This window comes from Podarcis filfolensis (genome assembly GCF_964270895.1).
Source record: "Podarcis filfolensis genome assembly, chromosome: 4".
NCBI classification, from domain to species: domain Eukaryota; kingdom Metazoa; phylum Chordata; class Lepidosauria; order Squamata; family Lacertidae; genus Podarcis; species Podarcis filfolensis.
In genome coordinates this window covers 44,625,470-44,648,598 of record NC_139607.1, presented here as the reverse complement: position 1 = coordinate 44,648,598, position 23,129 = coordinate 44,625,470, and the positions used below count along the sequence as shown (strand labels likewise).

At 37.6% G+C, this 23,129-nt stretch overlaps 1 protein-coding gene across 22 annotated transcripts in view; it reads left to right on the top strand.

Moving 5' to 3' along the window:
* The window catches only part of DMD (dystrophin), a 953,416-nt gene that overhangs the window by 814,688 nt on the left and 115,599 nt on the right, over nt 1–23,129 (top strand). For all 22 annotated transcript variants that reach the window (XM_083612216.1, XM_083612211.1, XM_083612219.1 and 19 more), the window contains 2 exons: nt 8,132–8,210; nt 20,427–20,487. In XM_083612216.1, coding sequence (XP_083468342.1) covers nt 8,132–8,210; nt 20,427–20,487 — 140 coding nt within the window. The remainder of the gene's footprint in view (nt 1–8,131; nt 8,211–20,426; nt 20,488–23,129) is intronic.

Sequence of the window (23,129 nt, the reverse complement as noted above, 5' to 3'; positions counted from 1 at the left end):
TAGTTGTGCTGATTGATTTCTTGGTATTTCTTCAGTCACTGGTCTAGTTGTGTTGGAGGCGTGAGCTGGAATGGTGGCATCTGCCGCAATGCAACTGAGACAAGATAAGAGAGGGCAGGTTTCAGAGATAAATGGCTTGCGACAAACCATTTCTATGCAGCAGTGCTGTATAGCATTAGAAACACTTCTTGGGTCTTTATCAGAATAAGCCTCTGGTTCCATATAAGATGAAACCCTTCATTTCATGTCAGGAGCTTCAGCTTGATTTATAGCTGTTGATTTGGTTTTGGAATGTCTCAAAATAAAGTTTAGGGTGTTTTAGTGTTTTTGGTATTCGGTTTATTTTCTGTGAGGCTCATCATTAGTTTCTATTTTTTTAAAAAAATCCAAACATTCAGAGCAGACAGAAATAGATGCATGCAAGAGGCAAGGAAGGAAATACCAAAGACCAAAAAGAAAATGGGGGTAGTCAAGATAAAGAGTAGAGTTGCTTGCTTGGCTTGGAAATCTTTGTATGGGTCAGTGTGTAACACCCAACTTACGATGGCATTTTGCTATTAAGTGCCTTTCTTGCTGGTCTGACTAATGTCCTTTCACCAGGTTTCACTTGTTCATGGCATACTTGAATCATTACTTATTTGTGCATGAAGAGTCTCCTGTTAATAGCAGGAACTGACAGATAGGATGCTGAAACATTAGCCCTGTTTATCTGACAGATCTGGTGATATGAAAGTGCTGGGGAAAGGATTATGCCAACTGGTGGCAGTGTCTTTGCTCTGTTCACATGTTCAGCTAAACAGAGCCCATGTGTGTAGTCACTGTTCAGAGATATAGATCAAGGTGCTGAGAGAGGGTTTGATGGTGAATAGCTGCAGAAGGGGACATCTTCAGCAGGAAACTGGCCTGGGACCTCAATCTGTGTTGGGAGCATACTCCAGATCACTACCCCACATTTATCCACACTTATTTAAAAAGCACAAAGTTTGTTATTGTGATTTGAATTATATATAAGAGGGCTGGCATAATAGTTTAAATCATGGTGGCCATAGAGACTGACCCATGTAGAAGCACACTAGTGATCAGTACAGTAAACTTCAGGTTATATAAAATCAAACCACATACAGTCATCCACACAGCTGCCACGTGCAGCTTTCAGTTAGCAACTCACACTTACAGATGCATGCTTAAACCTTGCTGGATCCTCACAGTAAATCTCTCCTGAGATGCTTTAGCTTGAAACTTTTATCTTCACCTTCCCCACATTTCCAGAGCTTGCTTTGGGTGCTATGAATCCTGCAAAGTTACCAAAAGACAGGAGGAAGCAGGGTACAAAATTTCCAAATGGTGTGGGGAGCCTTTATGAATAGGAAAGACTCCTCAGTCTACACAATCATCTTCAATGAGTTGGCAGTGGAGGTGGGTAGAACTAGCCATTTTCCCCACTACTGCCTCAGGATTCATAATGCCTAAAGAGGACTCAGATAAATAAAATTACTACTACTACTACTACTAATAATAAGAATAATAATACCACCTAGATCATTATAAGAACTCAGGGTGGTTCACTAAAGGGTTAAATGGCTTAGTGTCCCTGTGTGAATAATCTTTCTGAAGGTGATTGTTTCACATAAGAATTATTCAACAAATCTTTGAAGAAAACAGCAGTTGGTTATGCACTGTAGTAATCTTTGATAAAATTCCCAGTGATGGTAAAAGAACAGGACTGAATCAAGAGGTTTAAGTCAGGTTGCTTGCTTTCTACATTTCCCCCCTCAACTTTTATGCCAAAAGCTCTATTATGTTTTCTGAATTTGTATTACGTTTTACATCCCTTTTCACCTGAGGAGTAAGAAAAGATAAGGTTATGTACAACATCTCATTGTGAGTTTTAGGATATAATTTCCTATGCAAATTAAGGTAAACAAAAATAGATTTAAACATTAAACAACCATGTGTGAAATTATTTCAGTTACTCCATCATTCCACCACTTGTCCAGTACAACACTTCCCAGGGAGTGAGGAGCTGTTAACACTGCATTTTGGCAGGTGACTTTCCTGTGCTCTCTGTTATGTGGCAAGGTTCTTCCATTCTAATCATAAGATATTCAGGAAAAGGAGAGCAACTGGGTTTTTGTGTGTGTGTAAAGAACAGCATCATACAGGTTGCAGTTGACAGCTGTAAGCTCAACGAGAAGAAAAGAAGCTTTTCAGGTGATGCGAGGACTGTTGAGTAACATTCTAGAGCAGGGTGTGGCGTGCCACACTGGTGTGGCAGGAGAATGTGGGCAGTGTGGCGGGAAGATTAAAGGACAATCATTATTATATTTTGGGAATATTTCAGTTCTTATGTAGCTGCATTGTTTTACACTTTCTGGATTTCCCATGATCATATAAGGTAGTTGTGTTCGGTGTTATAAATCAAGCACTGCTAGGTGTTGTTTCTGTTTGTTTTCCAATGTTTTTCTTATCAATAAAAAAACTGGGTGTGGTGCGAGAAAATTTTTATTCCGAAAGTGTGGCCCAGAGAAAAAGTTTGAGAACCACAGTTCTAGAGGATTTTGCAGGAGCTCGCATTCTTGGGTTGAGCTTAGAAAGCTTTGGAAATATTGTGAACGTGGCTGGGGCGGAGTAGTAGAAGGGGACTGTTTTATTAAATAATATCATATCTGCATGGTTGTAAATACTGCCTCTATTTTGACAGAACAAAAATATAGATACACTGAGAATGCAGTCCTATGCACACTTACTTGGGAGTAAGCTTCATTGAACACAATAGGACAGGTATTCCCAAACTCGGCCCTCCAGCTGTTTTGGGACTACAACTCCCATCATCCCTAGCTAACAGGACCAGTGGTTAGGGATGATGGGAATTGTAGTTCCAAAACAGCTGGAGGGCCGAGTTTGGGGGTGCCTGCAATAGGACTTACTTCTACATGCATTGGATTGTCATGTGAATGTTATGCTTTAATATAAGTGCTTTAAATTAATTGCTTGGGTGACTTTTCAAAATAATCATAATAATTCTATTCTGTCAGCCGTAGTTGCTCAGGAGCTTCCAAGTGCTTTGTGTTAACTTCTTTGCCTGATTTGAAAGTTCTCACTGATGTCTGTCTCTCCTCCTCATCTTTTATAATTTGCCTGTGTTTAAAAAGCAAATGGCATTACTATGTAATTAGTGCTCTTCGATGCCCTTAGAAATGAAGCATTAGTTTGACCTCATAGAATTCTCAGCTGGTGACATACTTTATGTGATTAATGATTTACAGAAGGAAAGCTTAAATGTAAATGTTTAAACTTCAGCAAAACGTAAGTCCCCTTGAACTGTTGATAGTTGCTATTAATATTAAATAAATAAAATAATTCCAAATCTTAATCAAGAACCTGATGGATGTGCAGCCACAATATTATAATCTTTGCTTATATTTTAAACATGTTATCATATTGAATGAGAAACTAAAAGGATTTTCCCCAAGAGAAATAATCCAATATCTTGTGTTTTGTGTTGTAAACTGCCCTAAGATCTTCAGGTGAAGAGAGGTATAAAAATGTAATCAACAAATAAAATAAATAAATAAATAAATAAATAAATAAATAAATAATGGTATTTCAGTTCAGTTCAAGATTTGAACAAAGTAGCAGAAATGTGTGTCCATGTGAATGCTTTCCCTCATAGCAGAGAATTAATGAATAGTTCGTGAAATTGTAATTTGGTTTATTAATATTGGTTAGAATAAAAGATATTTGTTTGCAATCAAGAGACAGCAATCTACCAGAAATAATAAAAAAGCAATTTCTTAAAATGAAAAGGGGAAAGACAATGTGCAGAGGAAAGGCAGTGTAGATTTGCTAAGGATTTTTTTTAATTTATGAGTTTTCTATAGATCTGTATTATGCAATAGTAATAGGGATGGTCTAACCAAGAGCTAAAGACTAAGGTTGTGCACATGGTTTAATCCTACCTTATGAGCAGCAAATCCTATATCCCTTCCAAGTGAAAAGCTCTAAAGCCACTCAGATTAAATCATTTGAGCACCATGGTATATTGCCATAGATGAAGGGATTTAATTTCACGTAGGTTATGCACCGACTTCAGAATTAAAATTCTAATGTCTCCAGTAGCTTGCCAGGCACTGTGACATCTTTTGAATTCATTGCTACAGAATGTTCCGATGTCCACTAGCATAAATGAGTTTTGAAAAAGATTCAGTATTGCAGAGGATTGCTACTTGCTGCATTAGCCAGAAATACATCATTCACATTCAGAGGCAGTATATGTCTTCCGGCCAAGTGCTGCAAACAAACAAAAGGAGGATGAAGGTTGTGTTCTACTTTTGTCAACTGCCTAGCAGCATATGAAGCATTGTTGAAGATGCTAGGCTAGATGGATCATTGACATGATGCATCATGGCAGTTCTTGTTAAAAGAATTTGGCATGAATTCTATCTAAATGGTTTTGAGTGTGTCTTTTGTTGTCTTGGTTAGTTGTTCCTTTAATTGGTACTATATTTGTATTGGCTGAAGTACTATCTCTGGTAGTATTGAGTGCAAAACTGTACAATACCTATTATTCAAGTTAATCTTGCAGGTGTGCAAATGTTTTCAGGTACACAGCTATTGTCACCATTGCAATGCTTCTGAGAATGTGGAGTGGGTCTTTTGGGAAAAGTGGAACACATGAAAGGGGAGAACAAAGTTTGAAGTTGGTAAAGGCAGATATTTTTTCACTATCACCAATCCAAGGCAAGGTTGGGTTGAATTATCCACACTGGACTTGTGGTGGACTTGTGGTCCACATAACGCAGCCACTTGATTTATGAAAAGTGCTGCTTTATCTGGTGTTCACTCGTATGTGGTTTTAAGAGGGATTAGATATGATTTCTTCCACTCACTCTAATGATCTGTACATACTTTCTGTTAGATGGTTGATGCTAGGTTGAGGGTATCAGAAGATAGGATGTTCAGATTGTAGGATGTTTTCATCTTTCATATAGCTCAGTTGCTAGAGCATGAGACTCTTAATCTCAGGGTCATGGGTCCGAGCCTCACATTGGGCAAAAAGATTCCTGTATTGCAGGGGGTTGAACTACATTAGTCTTTTGGTCCCTTCCAACTCTACAATTTTATGATTCTATAATTCTAGAAGTGAGCAAGAATCAAAAATTTTGAGAAACACTGCACTCATATTTGATGTTCCTCTTTATTCAGCAGTAGAAGCCACCACTACCACATACCAAGCTGATTCGACACCTACATCTGAACTGTTATGTGGAACACCTGTTTATAATCCAGAAGTTGCCTATTAACAAATTCATGTTTCCAGTATTCTGACAAAGTTAGAATAAAACAAACAAACAAAATTCTAACAGGAAAAAATACAACACTCAAATGTGTTCCTTGGCCATCCTCACTGCTCATAATATCTTTTTTAAAAATTGGGAATTGCTGCATGAAATTAATTCAATTATCTCAGTTTTGGGAAACAGGCCGCACCCAGGATTATAAAGGCTGGAAATGCTGAAAGGCATAGATAAAGGTTGTGGAGGGGTGAATGTGTTGCATTACTGTAGAAGCATAAAGAGAGTCTTTGTTTGCATCTTATTACGTAGGAGGGTAGGCATTTTGTCTGTTTCTTTATATTTATAAGTGTGTGTAATGCATTTATCCAAAGTCTCAAAGCTGAATAGGAAATATAAGTGTGTGCAGAAATGTATGTCTTTAGCAATAAATGTCACTTGTATATACCCAAGAATGGAATTCTTCATGATCAACCACACTTTTTAGAAATCAGTTTATTGGATTTTTCATCATTTTGTCTTGAGAAGGGATTGAGATTCCCTTGTTAAAAATATATAAATTTAAAAATCCCATCTAAACTGTATTAATTATAAAGTAGAGAGGGGGGGGGGAGTTTAAGCAACAAAGAATTTCAGATTTTAACAAATTATGACTATACAAGCCCATACAATAAATCAGCCATCTGGAAAACATTCCTTATCACCAGTGCTTTTTTTCGGGGGGGCAGGGGGTCATAGGAATACGCATACCCCTAAACATTTTGTGAATCTTTGTACTTTTGTCCATTTACTGTATTTATTTTTCCTGATTTGAAATATAAAATGGTGATTTTCTTGAGTCAAAATAAGAGTACCCTTAAACATTTTTTTAGAAAAAGAAATCACTGCTTATCACTATGTAGAGGAATATTCTATAATATCTAAGTGGAGACCTACAAGCTTCTTCTTTTTTTTGCAATTTGTGGTATAATCAAACATAGCTTCCAAACATTGAAAGGCCATATTGTTAATTGTAGCGGGACATTGAATGGAGTTTAAAAATATTCAACAAATGAAAATGACAAGATTTCACAGTGGCTTCAATAAAGGGATAAAAATCAACAAATATTTCAGATTACAATAACAGCAGAATATAAATGTGAAGAAAAGAAGAAACTGATGACCAACCTGAAATTTGGTTTTTGAGAGATGTGTTTGAGATAGTAAGAAGACATTCATAATGAAATAGCTAAATCAGAAGGAATATTAGTTTAAGAAGGTCAGATGAGAAAGAAGAATAAATGTAAAGGTCATTAGGAAAAACCAAGGTAACCCAAGTAGAATGAATAAATAATGCTTGAAAGAAGAGGCATAAATATAAAAATAGAAGAGGCTGAGAACGGAACTGTAAGGAACCCCAACAGAAAGAGTGGAAAGGGAGCCATTAACACCAACAGCTGGTGGAGAGATAGCATAAAATCCATGAAAGAATGTGCCCATGAAAACATGGAAAGTACAAAGAGACAAGAATAATAGATTGGTCAACAGTATCAAAAGCTTTAAAAAGGATCAAAGAGTAAGAAGTGAATAGCTAAATTGTCATGAGATGTAGCTAAAAGATCATTAGCAACATTAAGAACAATTTCAGTTGCATGGTGACAGCAGAAGCCAGATTGGAAGGGATGAAACATGGAAAAAACAAAAAGAAAATGATACGTTGGGAAAGGAAAGGCGTTTTAGAAGTGATGGGGGATACAGATTATCACTCAAACGTTGTTTGTCATTTAAGGGGAGAGATTGCTTTGCCATTGTAACGACCTGACTTTTTCTCAACCATGTCTTTACCTAACTTTTTCTGAAAAATATAACAATATAAGCAAAACTAGTACTAGCATAGGAACCAAATTATTTCGAAATATGAGCAGCAATAACCACTGAAAAAGATCCACAATAAATACACTACATATTAAAACTTCATTTGCGACCTGATAACTAAAAAAGAGGCAAAGGCTTGGTTGAACTTGTGTTGCTTTTAAGATTAAATCCATAAAACACCTGCATAGGGAAACAGCTATTGGTGCAGAACTAACTTCAACATAGAACTAAAACTGCAGCCGCTAGGGCAACCAAACTCCTGTCTGCAGGAAACAGAGTTACCACTATCCAACTTACTTGCTTCCCAGGCCATGCCATGAAGGCAAGTAGGTAGACCCACTCCCCTTCCTGAGACCCCATAGCTCCAGGAAGATGAGACAGGTTGGTCCTACAGGCAGCTCCTGTCCCAATTTACAACCCCATATCTCAGACAGCAAACCTCAGAGCCAGCCCGTTACCCTGAAAGGTGCCCTTCCCAAAATATGAGTAGCAATCACCCCTGAAAATGATTCGCACTAAATAAACCATATATTAAAACTTGATTTCTGGAGACTGTTTTATTGTAGGCTTTCAGAACAAAACCTACATGGGGGTTTTCAGACTGACCTGGCAAATTTCCAAGTTAAGAAAGGTTTTTCCAGGTGGGCATTGCTGCAGCTTATACTGCTTATTTATAATTTTCCATTTCAAAACATTACAATACATATATTCCATCACAAACAACAGAAAAGTGACTTGTCACTTTAATGTTGATAAGAAAAGAAACCATATCTAGAAGGTGGAAAGTTTGTTGGATTTAAGCTGGCTTTTATCCTCATGGGCACGACTCCAAACACATTAAGGTTTCACTCTTCCACGTAATTATTAATTATTTCACTCTTGCACGTAATTGCACATAATCCATCTATTGGGGTGGGGTGGGAAGTTTAACAAGACACCTTATTGTCTCCTTTATTACACTGAGTCATTTTCCCTCCACACAGGTGTCCATTGATGAGCGTATCAGGCAGTTGCATGAAGCCCACCGAGATTTCGGTCCTACTTCTCAGCACTTCCTTTCCAGTAAGTAATTGTTCTTTGTTGTTGCTGCTAACTTGCTTAAGAAACTATTAAAAGTTTGTTATGTAGTCAGTCTTTACAGAAATGATAGCTAGGATTTCTTGTCTGGCCTTTGATTAGAAACTACCATTGTGGACAATTTAGTAATCCAGCAGTTAAGATTCGGTGTGAACTGAAACTTTGGCTCAGAAGTTCATAAAATTCTGATGCAAAAAAAGCCTCTAAAATTATGACCTACTACTCATAAACACAAGATAAAGTGGTAAACCTATTTAGTGACTGTTCCACTTCAGACTAGGGTGTCCCTGGATTTTGGGCACCTGGTATGAATATAATTTCCAAGGTACAGAAAATTAAATGCCAGGGAAAGGGGCTGTAGGTAACCTAGCCATCTTGCTGGTATTTTACATATAGACTTTCCCTGCCATGTTTGAGTATTCAACCTGGGAATAAATATACCCCTACCTGCTACTTGAGGTGATATAGTTGAAAGGCACAGGTTTACCACACTTATCTGGTGTTTGTTTGCGCAAACAACATTTGCCACCTTCCAACAACTTGGTTTTTTTTAGTATGACATTCGTTCTTTCCAATGTTTGTCTACATTTAAGAAGAACTTTCTGTACAGAAAGACATTGACTCAAACGATTACAGGATCTTGTTCATTAGAATTTGATCTATATACGTACTATTGTTTATTGGTTGCTATAGGAGGGAATAGAAGCTATTCATTATTCTGGGTGCAGCCAGTGACAACCGATAGGGTGGTGAAGTGACCATACGCTAAACTGCCAGAGGCAAGCGCCAGATCCTTTCAATTTTGTTTCAAGATTTCTATTAGTTTCCACTGTCTCATAGAATTTACTGTGAGCCATTAAGAATAAATCCTACTCCCATTTACACAGCCTCATCCAAGGTTCCATTTCTTGGGCATAGTCTAAACATGCAGCAGAATGAATTCTGGGTTGGTGACATAGATTGTACTGCTTCAAACTGCCAATGTTGGCTCACACTTTTGAATCTTCCCTTAACAGTAGACTATTAGTACAGGAAGTGGCAAAAAACTCCCCCCCCCCCAAGAGCTTTATTTTTGTTGGAGACAGGGAAGCATTCAAAAATTATATCAATTTTAAAATATTATATAGCTATATATATTACCAGCAATCTGAAGTGGAACTGTATAACCACCTCAGTATTCTGCCACCTCGTTGAATGTCTAGAGTGAGACAGTTTTTCAGTGTGGCTTTTATAGGAGAATATTTGCTAAATAGATAGATTTGTCTATGTAGTATTTCTGCATAGGTAGCATGCCTATAAAGATTCAAGTGATGTGCAACAAGGAAAAATAGTTTGTTCCTTCAAAATCAAACAGGAAAGCATTCATCTATTCTGACCCATAAGATAGTTCCAAAATTGTTGTGACTGCAGGTACACGGTTGGAGTTCCAGCGCAGGATTTCCTAAAGCAGGTTGTCTGACTGTAGAATCTACAAGAGAGCCAGGCAGATAGTGCTACTTGTAGCTTTCAGACTCTTCCACTCATTAGAAATCTTATATCAAAAAATATATGGAATATATACTAAACCCAGGGTACCTAATTTTATCCTTGAAGTGAGTGGGCAGTGAATACAAAGGGGCAGTTGAATTTCCAAAAGGGGCTAGTAAACAAACAAACAAAAAAAGGAACATGGAACACACAGACAGCCTCATTTATGAGAATAAGAGGCAGTCCTAGCAGCTACATAAACATCTTTCAACTTTTACTAAGCCATCTGCAGGTGTGATGATCCATTGAATCCTGCAAAGGTTGGTTTTAAGACACTAGTTCCATCAGTCTTCTCTGCATCTTTATGGATATATACATGAACCACCTCTGCGGGATCTGGAACTTGTTTTTATCATTCTATTTGCTGGCTACAAAATCATTCATCTTGTTACACACCACCCCAATCTCCACAGAAGTACAGGACTTCCAGGCACATTTTACACAGGGTCTGTGTTTGCTTTTGGAAAATGAGGCACAACAGAGACAGTGGTGTCTTTATAATATATGGTTTATATATATTAACCTGAGTTTAAATTAGAGGGATCCCCAGCATTACACTGCAAGACAGTCTCTTGCCTCTTCCATAAGCACAGCATTGGATTTAAACAGACACCAGCCATTTCTCTGCCTCTCTCTCCAGCTCAATGCTTACTCACTGTTGCATAACTCTTAACTGCAATCCCTAAACTCTTGACTATTTCTCTGGAGTCAAAGGGGCCCCACCTCTTTGCACTCTGTAGTGAGTTCCTTTGATGCACTGTTGTGCTAAACAGCTCCTTACCCCACCCATTTTAACTCACAAGCTGTAATTCTAACGTTTACAGAATCCAGGCATTTAGCACCCACAAATTAATACATTATAAACTCAACATACAACGTATTTGTTAATGTGTCTACACAAGGAAGTGAAACAATGGTTTCTTGGGACTGCAGCATGAGATTTACTCTCAACTCACTGTGGACAAGGGTTTAAACTCACTGGTGATTGTAGAGAAGGAAATGGTAGAAATTTGGGGAGGGGGTAAAGCAAGGCCTTGCACAAGTAATTTGGAAGCTACTGTGCTTTTCACAAAGCTGCTCCTTTCAAAATGTTCTCTCATGTTCAGTTAGTACAGATGTTTCCAGCTGGTTATTATCATATGCATCTGTCTGCCTGCTTTCAGCTAAGGTATCTTTAATGACAATGGCTACTTTTTAGGATGAAACGTATTCCATTTGCAAGTTGTAGTGCTATTCAGCAAGGCTATTATACTGATGCCCAACTGAGGACAGAGAAAACTGATGCACATACCTGCTTATTAAAGTGTTTTAGTCTTCATAGTGTCCTCTCATGACCTCCACTAAGAAGTTGGTAGTGATCAGGTACTCATTTAAAAACTACATTCAAGCAAGGGCACTATGCTACATCCACTAACTGAAATGGTGGGAGGAACAAAAAGCCACAGCAGAAAAGGTACTTCAAAATGGCAACTAATAAAATCCTCTAACTCAGCACTGGAGGTGGGGGGTGGGGAAAAAGATGGTTATCACTGGTACAGCCTTTATGCAGTATGTTTTGAAGTCTTTTGAAAGACTACTTGAAGCAGCATCAAAGCAGCAAGGCACAGATTGAAATGAAGCTGTTTGAAAGCCACGTCTTTGGCCTATTGTACTGCGATTATAGGAAAGTAAATAACAAAACCATATTTAAAGGATTGCATCAGTGGAATACAGCATAGGCACAGGATAATGGTCTCCTGCTGCTTGTTTGATGCATGACTAGGGAAAACCAACGAAAAGATGCTGAGGTTTCATTATCAAAGTAAAATACATTGTGAGCTGATGTGTTGAAATGACTTTACTGCGACTACACCAGATCATTAATGAAGTAGGTGGGGCCACCAGGCGTGGCAAGACTTGGGTGTGCAATGCAACATAGTATTATTGAGCAGCTGCATTGTAATTGGCATCAGGAATAAAGCTGGGGTCTCAGGCCAAGAAGAAACATGCCTGTTCTTTAGAAGGTACATATTTTAAAGTATGATGTGCTATTAAGAATAAATTGATTTTTCACAAGCATATTTTGGACACATTTCCTATCTGTACTATTTTGTGACACACACAAAGGACACAGAGGAGTAGAACTCTTTTTTGAACTGCACATTTTACAGCATGGTAGCTTTTATATGTAAAATGTGACTATTCTTTTGAAGCTAATTAACAAAAACATTATATTTGGTTTTACAATAATGTAATTTATTTTATTTTAGTGATTTATAAGTTATTGCAATTTTGTCACTTTGAATGCCATTTATGCTTGTCTACGGAAGTTAATCTAAGTTTAAAACAGCCTCCCGTCTTTGCAATGGAAAAAGAAATTTGAATGTGTCTGTTCACTACCACCCCATGCTTCAGGGAGACTTGTCCACCTTTCAGAGGAAAACAAAACCTGGAAATATCACTTGTGTGATCATGCATCACTCTTTTAAAACGAACAAATTATTATTATTATAATTATTACCATTATTTATTACTTTCGTATACTGCCCTTCATCCAAAGATCACGGGGCAGTTCACAACATAAAAATACAAGATGAGAACACATAATAAAATAAACACAAACCAATAGCCTTCCTCCCACAAACACATTTAAAAGGTCATAGAATGCTCATCAGCCAAAGGCCTGGTTATAGAAAAGCATTTTTCCTTGGCACCTAAAGATATGTAATAAAGGTGAGCCTCTATTCTACAAATGGGGAGTCACTGCAGAAAAGGCCCATTCTTGTATTGCCACCCTCTGGACCTCTAATGGAAGAGTCATACGAAGAAGGGACTCAGATGATGATTGCAGGGTCTGGATCGGTCTATATGGGGAGAAGCAATCCCTGACACACACAGCAATTTTTAAAAGAGACATGAAAGTCCACTGAGGATGGGGAGGGATTGGTCATGGCATTTCAAGGACCAAACTTACCAGCACCTTAAGCAGTTGGATTTTGCTACAGACTTATAGTACCAGTATCTTATAAGCTCCATTCTGGAGAGAAAATAGTTTGAGCAGACCACACCCACTTCACTCAGATAAGACAATATTACAGTGATGGCAAGAATCAGTGGCAGATATCCTGAGAACTGCAAGCAGAAGGAAGCTCTCAAAATGGAACATTGTTGCTCCCTTTTCCCTGTGCCCTCTGAAAAGCCTTTCCAGATGGGATAGGCCCAACAGCATGGGATAGGCCATATGGGCTGCTGGTGAGAAGGTCAATGCCCAAAACTTAAGTGGAGGCACCTTGTGCAAGTAGCATTTACTTGGATAAGGAAACCACCTGATTTTTGTCCATTTCCTTTTTCTACTGCACCCCCCCATCCCATGTCATTCAGGTGAGTCCCCTGACCCTCTGAAGAAGCATTGCACAGTGCAGGAGAGACAGAGAGAATTGAAGATAATTCTTCAATTATTCTTCAGTTATCTTCCTTCTACTCCTGGTTCACAGAATCCAAGCCACTTCACAAAGACTTTTAGCAGGCATTGGAAGGGAAGTAGATTCCATTAGAGAATCTTCATCTGAAAGACATGGGGGAAAAGTCTTCATCTGAAATAATGAATATGGATCAGTACAGTAAGGGACACAAATGCAAATATAATTTCTGGATGTCAGGCGTTTGAATGTGAACCTAAAAGAGTTGACTGAAAGATGTTCCTTGCTTCTGTGATAAAAAATGAGCCTATTCCTGAGAAAGGAAGGTCATAACTGAAAGGGCAAGGGCCCGACACTAAGGTCACTGAAAGACCCTGAGAAAGCAAGAATCATGATAAAAGGAACACAGGGAATCCAAAAGAATTTATTTGTATGGACAAAAGCCTCAAGAAAGGCACAACAGCAGGGTTATATGCCTTTTATATATCCGTTGGAACAAATGCAACTTTGAAGTTGTCAATACCAAAAGAGGGAGTAAGAAAAAGAACTTTGCCATGGAGCCCAGCTTAGGTAGGGTGGGAAAAGAGCAGCCAGAGGGAAGACTACCAGCATTTCATAAGAGTTTATATTGGGCCTTTCAAAAATCACATTGCTTTACAGTGCTGATGTTGAACTACTGTAGTGTGTTAATGAGCCCTTCCTAGTCCACAGGTTCTATTTATAGTTAGCAACACAGTGGTGGCAAATATTGTGATAGTTTTATTGTCTATATTTACATAACATGTCATGAAGTGAGTCAAGGCAATAAAATATGAATATTTAAGTCCAATTTTAAAGTCACATTGTATGTGCAATTAAACCTTATTTCTGCAAGCAACATTCCACGTACCCAGTCATAGTGATACCACACATGTTAACTAATGAAACAGAACAGAATAGTGTGCTATCAGTATCTTGACGCCATCAGTAAATAAAACATATACATGTTGGGGATTACTGCTAGATACCACAGTTAAGGAAAATGGGAAATGTATGACAAAGAGTTCCATTGCCCAGGAGCAACACAGTCTTTCCCGCTAATAACTAATTTGGGTAGCTGAAAGAAAACAGGGCCATCCAAATGTAAGAGATAAACTTCTGCATACTTCAGAACATAAGAGCTTCCTGGATCAGTCCAACATTCTGTGCCAACCAGATACCTGTGAGAAACTTGCAAGCAGGACCTGATCACAAGAGCAAGATTTTAAAGGTGAACTAGACCTGCTTAAGCCCCTGACAATCTATAGCAAGTATTCTGGAATGAGACTTAGAATTGGAGTGATGCCTTTCCCATCTCTGTCTCTGTATACCACAACAATAGAAGACCTTGGCGGAAGGTTACATTTTGAGATAATACTGGTACTTCTTATTTCAGCATTTCCCTTGTGCTTGGCATCAATGATAAGTCCAACATTTTCAAAATACCTATGTAATCACTTAGCTTAATTTAGCTTGAAATGTCCCAATTTAAATATTTTCAAAGAATAATTATGAACCTGATGAGTAAAAGTATAACTTTGTGGGGCTCATGCAGTTATTTAAGGGCTGCAGTTGTTTGCTTACTTAAGGCTAGAAAGAGAATTTGTGTTGAGTTCTGAAAGTTACATGCATTAGCACTTTCTAGATGAAAGCATAAGCAGGTGTTGGTAGTGAACTTAATACATGGTCCATTTTCATCCCCCCCCCAAAACCCCATATATTTGCTCTCTATTTTATATTTAAAGAAAGACATATTATTATTGCAGTTCACTGGGCGTTGTGATCTGCGGCGCTTCTTCGTTAAGAGTGGGTGGGTGGGCGCCATAATCTCATGTTCTGTTTTACCATATTGAAGACAGACAAGATGAGATGTGGGAGATCCATGATAAGATCTCTCAAAGTTTCCTCCCATGCTGTTTCCTCACTTGAAGTATATGCATACCACTGCTTTCCCCAAAAGGGTTTGAGCCTTTGGCAGCATTGCAACTGAACCCTTACAAAGGCCTGAGAGCTTTGCAAGTGTTCTATGTGAACATTTGCAAAGTGTCTGCCATCATCTCCTCTTGCCCCAAGGCCCAGAAATTTATAGGTCAAGAGAAGATAGCTGTAGTGTGCAATCTCGGGCTCCATTAGTGCATCTTTTCCCACCAGGAACTGGAAACAGAAATCCCAGAATTCTCAGCAGGATACAGGTGGTTCACATATCACAAATGAGGTCCCCCTCGCCCACCCCTGAAATTATCAGACTTGTAGTCGTGGTTACAGTTGCCAGCAGGAAAAGGCACACTATCAGGACTTGAATCACCAGCTGCTGCCCTCACCTTCTCCTGTCCCAAAGTAAGAGTTACATCTTGGAAAAGTGGGATGTGGTGGCTCAGTGCTTCTGGCACCTCTAGATCAATAATTATGTCAGCCCTTCTGCAGAAAAGAAAGCCAGGTACTTGTATTGTCCCTGTAACAAAATTATTGTATTTTGATTATAGTTTGTATTTAAGAAGAACGTTATAGATTTTATAAATACTTTTGTAATCTGTAAATGAAATATGGGTATGTTTTATATGTAATTGTCCAGCAATCACTTTCAACAAGGTACTAAATATACGGGAGTACATTTATCATTGGCTACTTCATGTAATAACTGGAAATTACCCTGGAACAGTGTCACAGAGGCATATTATTATTATTATTATTATTATTATTATTATTTTCATACTCCACTCATCTGTCTGGGTTTCCCCAAACACTCTGGGCAGCTTACAGCAACATTATATGATATGCCATTTTTTGTTGGATGCCTTCTTTTCAACAGCTGCTCATCAAATAGATGACACTACAGCCACGTGTATTTCATGGCCATAGCTGGTTGTTTTGACAGCAAGACATTGCTGTCAGGATCATGGTTTGGGCAGTCTTGGTAGACAGTAAGGCACGGGTTTCATTCTAAAACTAAGGATCAAAAGTTAGAGTTCTAAGCGTCATGGAATCATAAATAGTAATAGAAACAGGAAGAGATTAGGAACATCATCAGTTCAGTACGAAAGTCAATAGAGATGCAGAATAGGAATACAGCTGCTCTGTTAATTAGGAGAAATGTGTGACAAATAGTACATCTTAAAAACGTACCAAACAGAGTGTACAGTCTTTCTGATACACTACAATCTTCAAATGAAGTAGGTGTGTGTGTAATATTGCTGTTTGCAGAACTGTGACATGCAAGGAAACCAGGCCTAGATTGATTTTACGCTCTGTGGATGACTTTGCAGCAGGCAGTGAACTGTTTTTAATGTTATAGAGACAGATGTTGTCTATGCAGTAGATGTATACTGTTGCTGGTAAAAAAAAGTAACTCTCGTTAGCCATATAGATTTTTGCAGTCCTTACAAAATTCCATTTGTGTGACTTGAGGTAATAAAGTACAACTTCAAACTTTGAAACCTTTATAGAAGATTTGCCACTCTCTGAAGTCTAGGAAGTAAGTACAAACATTTTATTCTCTGTGTATGTGCAAGACAGTCTGCATTATATTTGAAAGCAGAATGACAATAATAACAATATTTATGCACAAACACCAAAGTTCACAGTTGAATGGTACCTTTTTTAAGGATCAGCCAAAGTGAGCTTTTGAATTTTCCAGAACTCTTCGTCAGGCAAGATATTTCACAATGACGGTTGGCGTGACAAGGAAAAACAAATATCGTGTTATATAATTTTGCCAGTTATGAGGAAATTACAGAGCAGCAATATCATTTTATTCTCAACCCTTCTACAAATATTTTATTTCTTTTTAAAAAATTGACTAAGATGAGGCTTAAGTGAACCATTTTTTACTGGCATTGGGAGTCAGATAGGATCTACCATTATTTAGGTAGTTGAAGGAGTTCTCTCATTACTCTGCATCCAATAACGGGACCAGCATTGTGTGTTAACTTGACATCCAGGTAGAAGAAGGACAGGATCTTGTGCTATCATGTCATTTGGTAATAAATTTCATTTCTACTATTTACGATGCTCTCTCCTTCATTGGAAGTTTTTAAGCAGAGGTTGGATGTCTGTCTGTCGTGGATGCCTTAGTTGAGATTCTTGCATTGCAGGGGGTTGGACTAGATGACTCTTGGGACCCATTCCAACTTTACAATTCGATGATTCTATAGGTAAATTTTATGCAAACTAATTTAAATGAACGAGTATGACTAAATTGGTTCCATTACTTTCACTAGGTCTACTCTGCATAACATTTAGCTGAATGCCGCTCTAGAAACAATCTTAGTTCCTGATGCTGCTTCCCTATTTACCACTTTTTAAAAATCAAATATCAAAATGAAAAGCATACAGGGAAAGTGATATACTTCTGCACAACAGAGAACAACAGTGGACGAAAAGAATCCACTCGTGCACTGCAGTATTCAAGTATCATATACGTATGAAGCTCACTGAATAATCTTGGGCCAGTCCCAGTCTTTCAGCCTAACCTGCCTTGCAGTGCTATTGGGTGGATAGAATGGAGACTGGGAGAACCATGTTGAAATGGAGATGGGGAGAACTTCTTGTTAACTCACAGCTTTATCTAAAGGTTGTATCTCATTATATTGTTCATGAATTAACTGCAGTTTTCATTTGATAAATTTACCACACCTCCCTGTGCTTACAACACACACATTCACTTAAAATGTACATTTGTGAGCAATGTGCAGAGTGTAAACTTAAGGATTCAGTATAAAGTGCTACCGTCCTGATCCTGTCATTTGGCGGATGCCTGGCAAGGGTCCAATTTTCATATGCAGTTCCATCGCTTGTCAGAACTATCCTGGTCACATCAAGGGAGCCGTTTGCATTTCTTTGTATTCACCATGAATGGAACAATCCTAAGGCACAGGAGTGCTATACATAGCACTACATCTAAGTTCAGTAATATACAATTAATTTTAAAATAATATAAATTATTTTAAAATATTAATATATAAATTAGCACATAGTTGACCTCTTAGGGTGAAATATATTGTTATGCTTTGTTTTGTTTTTAAAAAGCAATACTTCCATGTTGTAATAATCATGAAACATTTTGGTATTCCTTTTTTTAAGTTGAAAAGAGTAATATGCAACTATTTTAATGAGCCACAGAAGTTTGAAATACATTCCTCTTTCCTAGTCAACATTTCAGGTAGTTTCTGGTGTGCCTGATAATACATTCTTTTACATTGCGCAGCACCATAACAGAAAGGCACTTTCGAATATTCTTCTGCAAATAGGAAACTGTATCTATCTTGAGCAAGTAATACACAGGGGGGAGCTCTCTGGCCATATTAAAAACCATTTTCCATACAGTCTCCTTTGATTGACTACTAAAAATGGTCTTACTAGGAATTAAAGATACATGTCTATTACCTAGACTAGCTTTGTAATGGATGGTAAGCCTCTACTGGTATCCAGAGATAAGAAGCAGCTGTTTGCAGTGTTTGGGCTTGTGCCAGAAATGAGATCATGATTCTTAGAGCAGAGTTGAAATAGGTACCACATATTTTTGTTAACTCAAATTTATGCAAGGCTGGCATCACCCAGCAGAGCAAAAACTGCACGATGGGCAGCCTCAGCACAATCTGTTGATGGAACATTAAATCCAGTTATGCAGAACGTCACAGAATTGTTTGTTATTTCCAAGAGATTTAGTTCCAGTGAAGATGACTGCTTGCCTTCATTAAAAACAAAAAAACAAAAAAGCTTGCTACATAAGATTATGTGATAGTAAGTTTTGACTAGATTAATTCACAAATGGGGAGATAATGCCACTTCAAGAAATGCTATAATTACCTAGCATATATATTTATGTACATGATATATGGATGCACTAGGGATGACCACTTTTCTGCTCTTGAGGAACATGGCAACCTGTAGGTTAAATGACCTATTCAGTGTATGAAGAATAAAGTTTCTCAGCTAATTCAAATATTCCAAAATACTGTTGCATCTAACATAATACACTGCTATAGGAAAATACATACATAATGTATCTTACATGTGTATTGAGCCATTTTGTCTGCTAGTTGTTTCTTGTTTGCCAATGTGTTTTTAAAATTTATAATGACAGTTCCACTACTCTGCCTGAATGATATGCTAAGTTGTGACATGACAACAGCACAAAGTCACAAATCTCCTGAGCCTTGCTGGATCAGGCCAGTGGCCAACTAGATGCCTATGGGAAACCCATAAGCAGGACCTGAGTGCAGCACCACTTTTCCTTGTTGTGTTTCCCAGCAACTGGTGTTCAGAGGCATGATTTCTTTAGCAGTGGAACATTTTCTACTGGGGCAGTAATTAATAGGACTGTTCCAGAAATTATCACTATGAAATAGAACCAAACAAATGTGAAGGACAATGTATTTTTGTATTTTTATTTTATTTTATTCCTGCTACAATAAATAATTGCATAGAGTTATGCACTCTCAATGAAATCCTGATTGGATTTGAGCCTGGTCATTATTTCAATCTGCAACATAGCATCACAACAAGATGTTAAAACCAGAAAATAAAATGGATGAAAATACCCCATGTTCTAAGTGGAGGGATTTTTGTATGTGTTTTTGGCTTTAAAAAGAAATCACTTGAAATTTACTCATAGTATTCAGCTGTATTTTGTTTAAAAGGTAATTACAGGTGAATTTCATTAGACTTTGAATGTGATGTGGTGCTTAAAGTGCTGGAATTTGTAGGGAACACAACCCTATTTCACAGCCTCTGTGCACATTTGGATTTTTATGTGCTCACATCAGCATCTTCATTATATATGCATTTGACAATGGAAGCAAAAAAGGAACATGAGCTGGTAAGTCTTTCAGTTCTCACAAGAAAACCAAGGTATTACTTTGTTTGATGACAATTAATCAACTAAGAGGAAAATGTAGAAGACAAGGCAGCAGAAAGCAAGGGCCGCGGAAACCCTAAAATTTCTGTCCCACAAGACAGGCAGCATGCTTCTTCAGTTTCTTATCTTTTCTTTAAGTTTAGTAGTTGAAGAGGTTTTTGCATTTATCTTTGCAGCTGAATGAGTTCAATTTCACTCAGATTAGAGTAGAAATTTCTGAACAGCAGGTTAATCCTTCCTGCCTTCATGGGCAACTGAGCAAACAGACCCATATCAGTGTGGCCAAGTGTAAAATTGTAATTCCAGAGATTAATGTTGTCTTTCCTGTTTGCATTGAACTTGACCTCCATGTCTCTTTTATTTGATTTTATGTTTCGTTTTTGTTTTGTTTTTTGTTAACAGCTTCTGTCCAGGGCCCCTGGGAGAGGGCAATATCGCCAAACAAAGTGCCCTACTACATCAAGTAAGTATCAAACTATTATGATTAAATGCTTGGGGCTGTCAACTAATTATCTTAGCTTGCCTTGAAACAACTGTGAGGATTCTACTCTTTTTGGAGCCTACTGGTTCATACTGGATGTTTCAAGTGTAGCCTCCACTTCCATCGATAGCATAGAAAAAGATTTACATATAACAAAGAATTCTGAGGATTCATTGGGGTTAAAAGACAGTATAATCACCAATATACATTTGAAATGCAATTTTAAAAAGTTCAGAATTCAAGAAGAATGATAATGTGTATTGGTCCTTTCTTTGACTGTATATGTCTGTTCAGCTACCATTGCTTTAAACATCTTGCACCTTATTTTGCTGCTTGATAATAAGAAAGAAAATCAGTATTAAAAGATACTGCTCCTAAAATCTACCCTAGACTGAATTTTGCACGGGGGTGGGGTTTGGGGTGAAATCAAAATACCCTCGCCCCCAAAGAGGCAGATTCCAGCTCTTTCAAAAATTATTTACACGTTGGCATAGCTAACTGGTAGTACTTTCAGTTAGAGATCAGAGCATGCAAAGCAGCCTCTTTTTCTGTTCAAAATTAAACATTTCAAGTGATAGTTGAATAGATCATAAGAGTGTTGGCTTCAGTGTGATATGCATTATATAGTTCTCTCACTGGTTGGACAACTCATCCATGAAAAGAGTACCAGAGAATGGGACAATTTCCTGTGACACACATTTAATTTTTATAGTCTATTCAACTATCACTTTTACAAGCTTTTTGATTTGTGTAGAAAGATCACTTTTTAATCTACCTATTTATTGCATTTGGGATCTCACAAAAAGGACTTCTCTGTAGTTTTTACTTTGTTGCCAACATGGGTAGAAAGAGCTTAATAATGCAGTCACCCTACTTTTTATAATTTATCTCATCTTAATATTAGAATTCAATATATTGACGTGTTAAATGTGTACAATTAAGTATTTTTTAATTTGCAGATTTTTCAGTGCAAATCATTTTTATCGTGCAGCAGCATTTTGCATTAATCTTTTGTTGTGCCCACACATCTTGCATAACTCAAGACCATTAGCTGTTGTTTGAAAATACGGGAAATTTACATCTTAAGCTGTTGTCCAGCCTTTATATTGCTCCTGCTCTATGTCTGATTTCATAATAGAAATTATTTCTTTGCTATTGGTCTTTAAATTCTCAAAGGAGTTACCGTACATTTCTTGCCTGTTCAGAAAGCAAACATTATATCTGAACGTTTTCTGAATTTGGACATGATTTTCTGCTCCAAAGCAACATAAATTGTTGATACTGAACATAAGAGCATATGTTGAGAGATGTCTTTCTTGCATATTTGATTGTTCATGAGTGCTTTTCTCATTTTCTTCTTGATGCTTGGAATTTTGGATTTTTTTTTTACCCAACTCATCAGTTCTACATTTTCAGTGACAGATCACTTTATGAGTTCATAAATCAGAAAATAGTTGCTTCAAAAGCGTAAACAACATCCTCTTTGGTGTCTCAATGCTAGGCAACATCAAGCCACTTGGTTTTGACAGTTACAGCATCATATTTATCTAGTTGATTAATTAACAGCATCCAACAGTCATTAAAGTTTCTGCATTGTGGTTAAACTATTGCAATTTGCAGGAGGAAGAAAATAGAAACACAACACTAGCTGGGATTAAAGAGGCCACAACTTTATTAAAGGAATGTGGCGTGTCTATTAAGTCCAGCCAAGGGATTGATTATAACTCTTTCTGTTGCAAGCCCTGAGGAGATTGGCCTAGGCAGTCAAGCAAGCTAACCACCTGGCACAACTTTACTCTCCATCCACTCCCTTGTGGGGAGAAGTAGATTTACCACTGGTGCCTCCACAACCCCTGATGGTTGTACCATGCCTTTATTACCAAACATCCCTACTTGTGGGCCACTCAGCCTTGAGTGCAGTTTAATTGTGGCTTTGCCATAGGAGCAGATCAGCTGTTGTATGCCATAGTGATGCCTACTTGTCATGTTCCTTTTAACAAATACCACACCATTTGTGAAGCATTATCTGCTTAGGATGGTGTTTAGGAGTTCTTACTAGAATCTCCAAAAAAATACCTTAAACAGAGAGTGCTTCCGTTATCATGTTACTATGTTGTGTGCATTGGTATCTTAGGGACTATTATTGCTGCCAGCTTCAATAAGGTGAGGCAGAAAACAAATAGAGATGTAGGCTTAACCCATTCACTTTCGTCATTTCCCAACCTTGTTAGTAAGCATATGACGCTTTCTGTTTGGATCTGAAATGTATTACTTTTTTTCTTACCATAGTGTGAATTCATATTTCTGCCATCTCTGTGGTTAACAAGCAAGTTAGGTATGGAGCAATCAGTCTATTTGTCAGTTTATTTGTTTGGTCCATGTCACTGGCACATGTGTTAAATCATCAATCTGTTCTTCCCTGTTTATGTTTTAAGCTGTGAATTAAAAAAATAAATCCACTCAGAAATTATAATTTCATTAGATATCAAAGTAAATATCTTCTAAACATATATCTTTAAATATAACAGGTTTAAATGCATTTCAATACCTATCTAAGCCAAGAACTGAATTGTAACATTCAGAGAATAACAACAGCCATTATATCACTAAGTTCCCATCTGCTT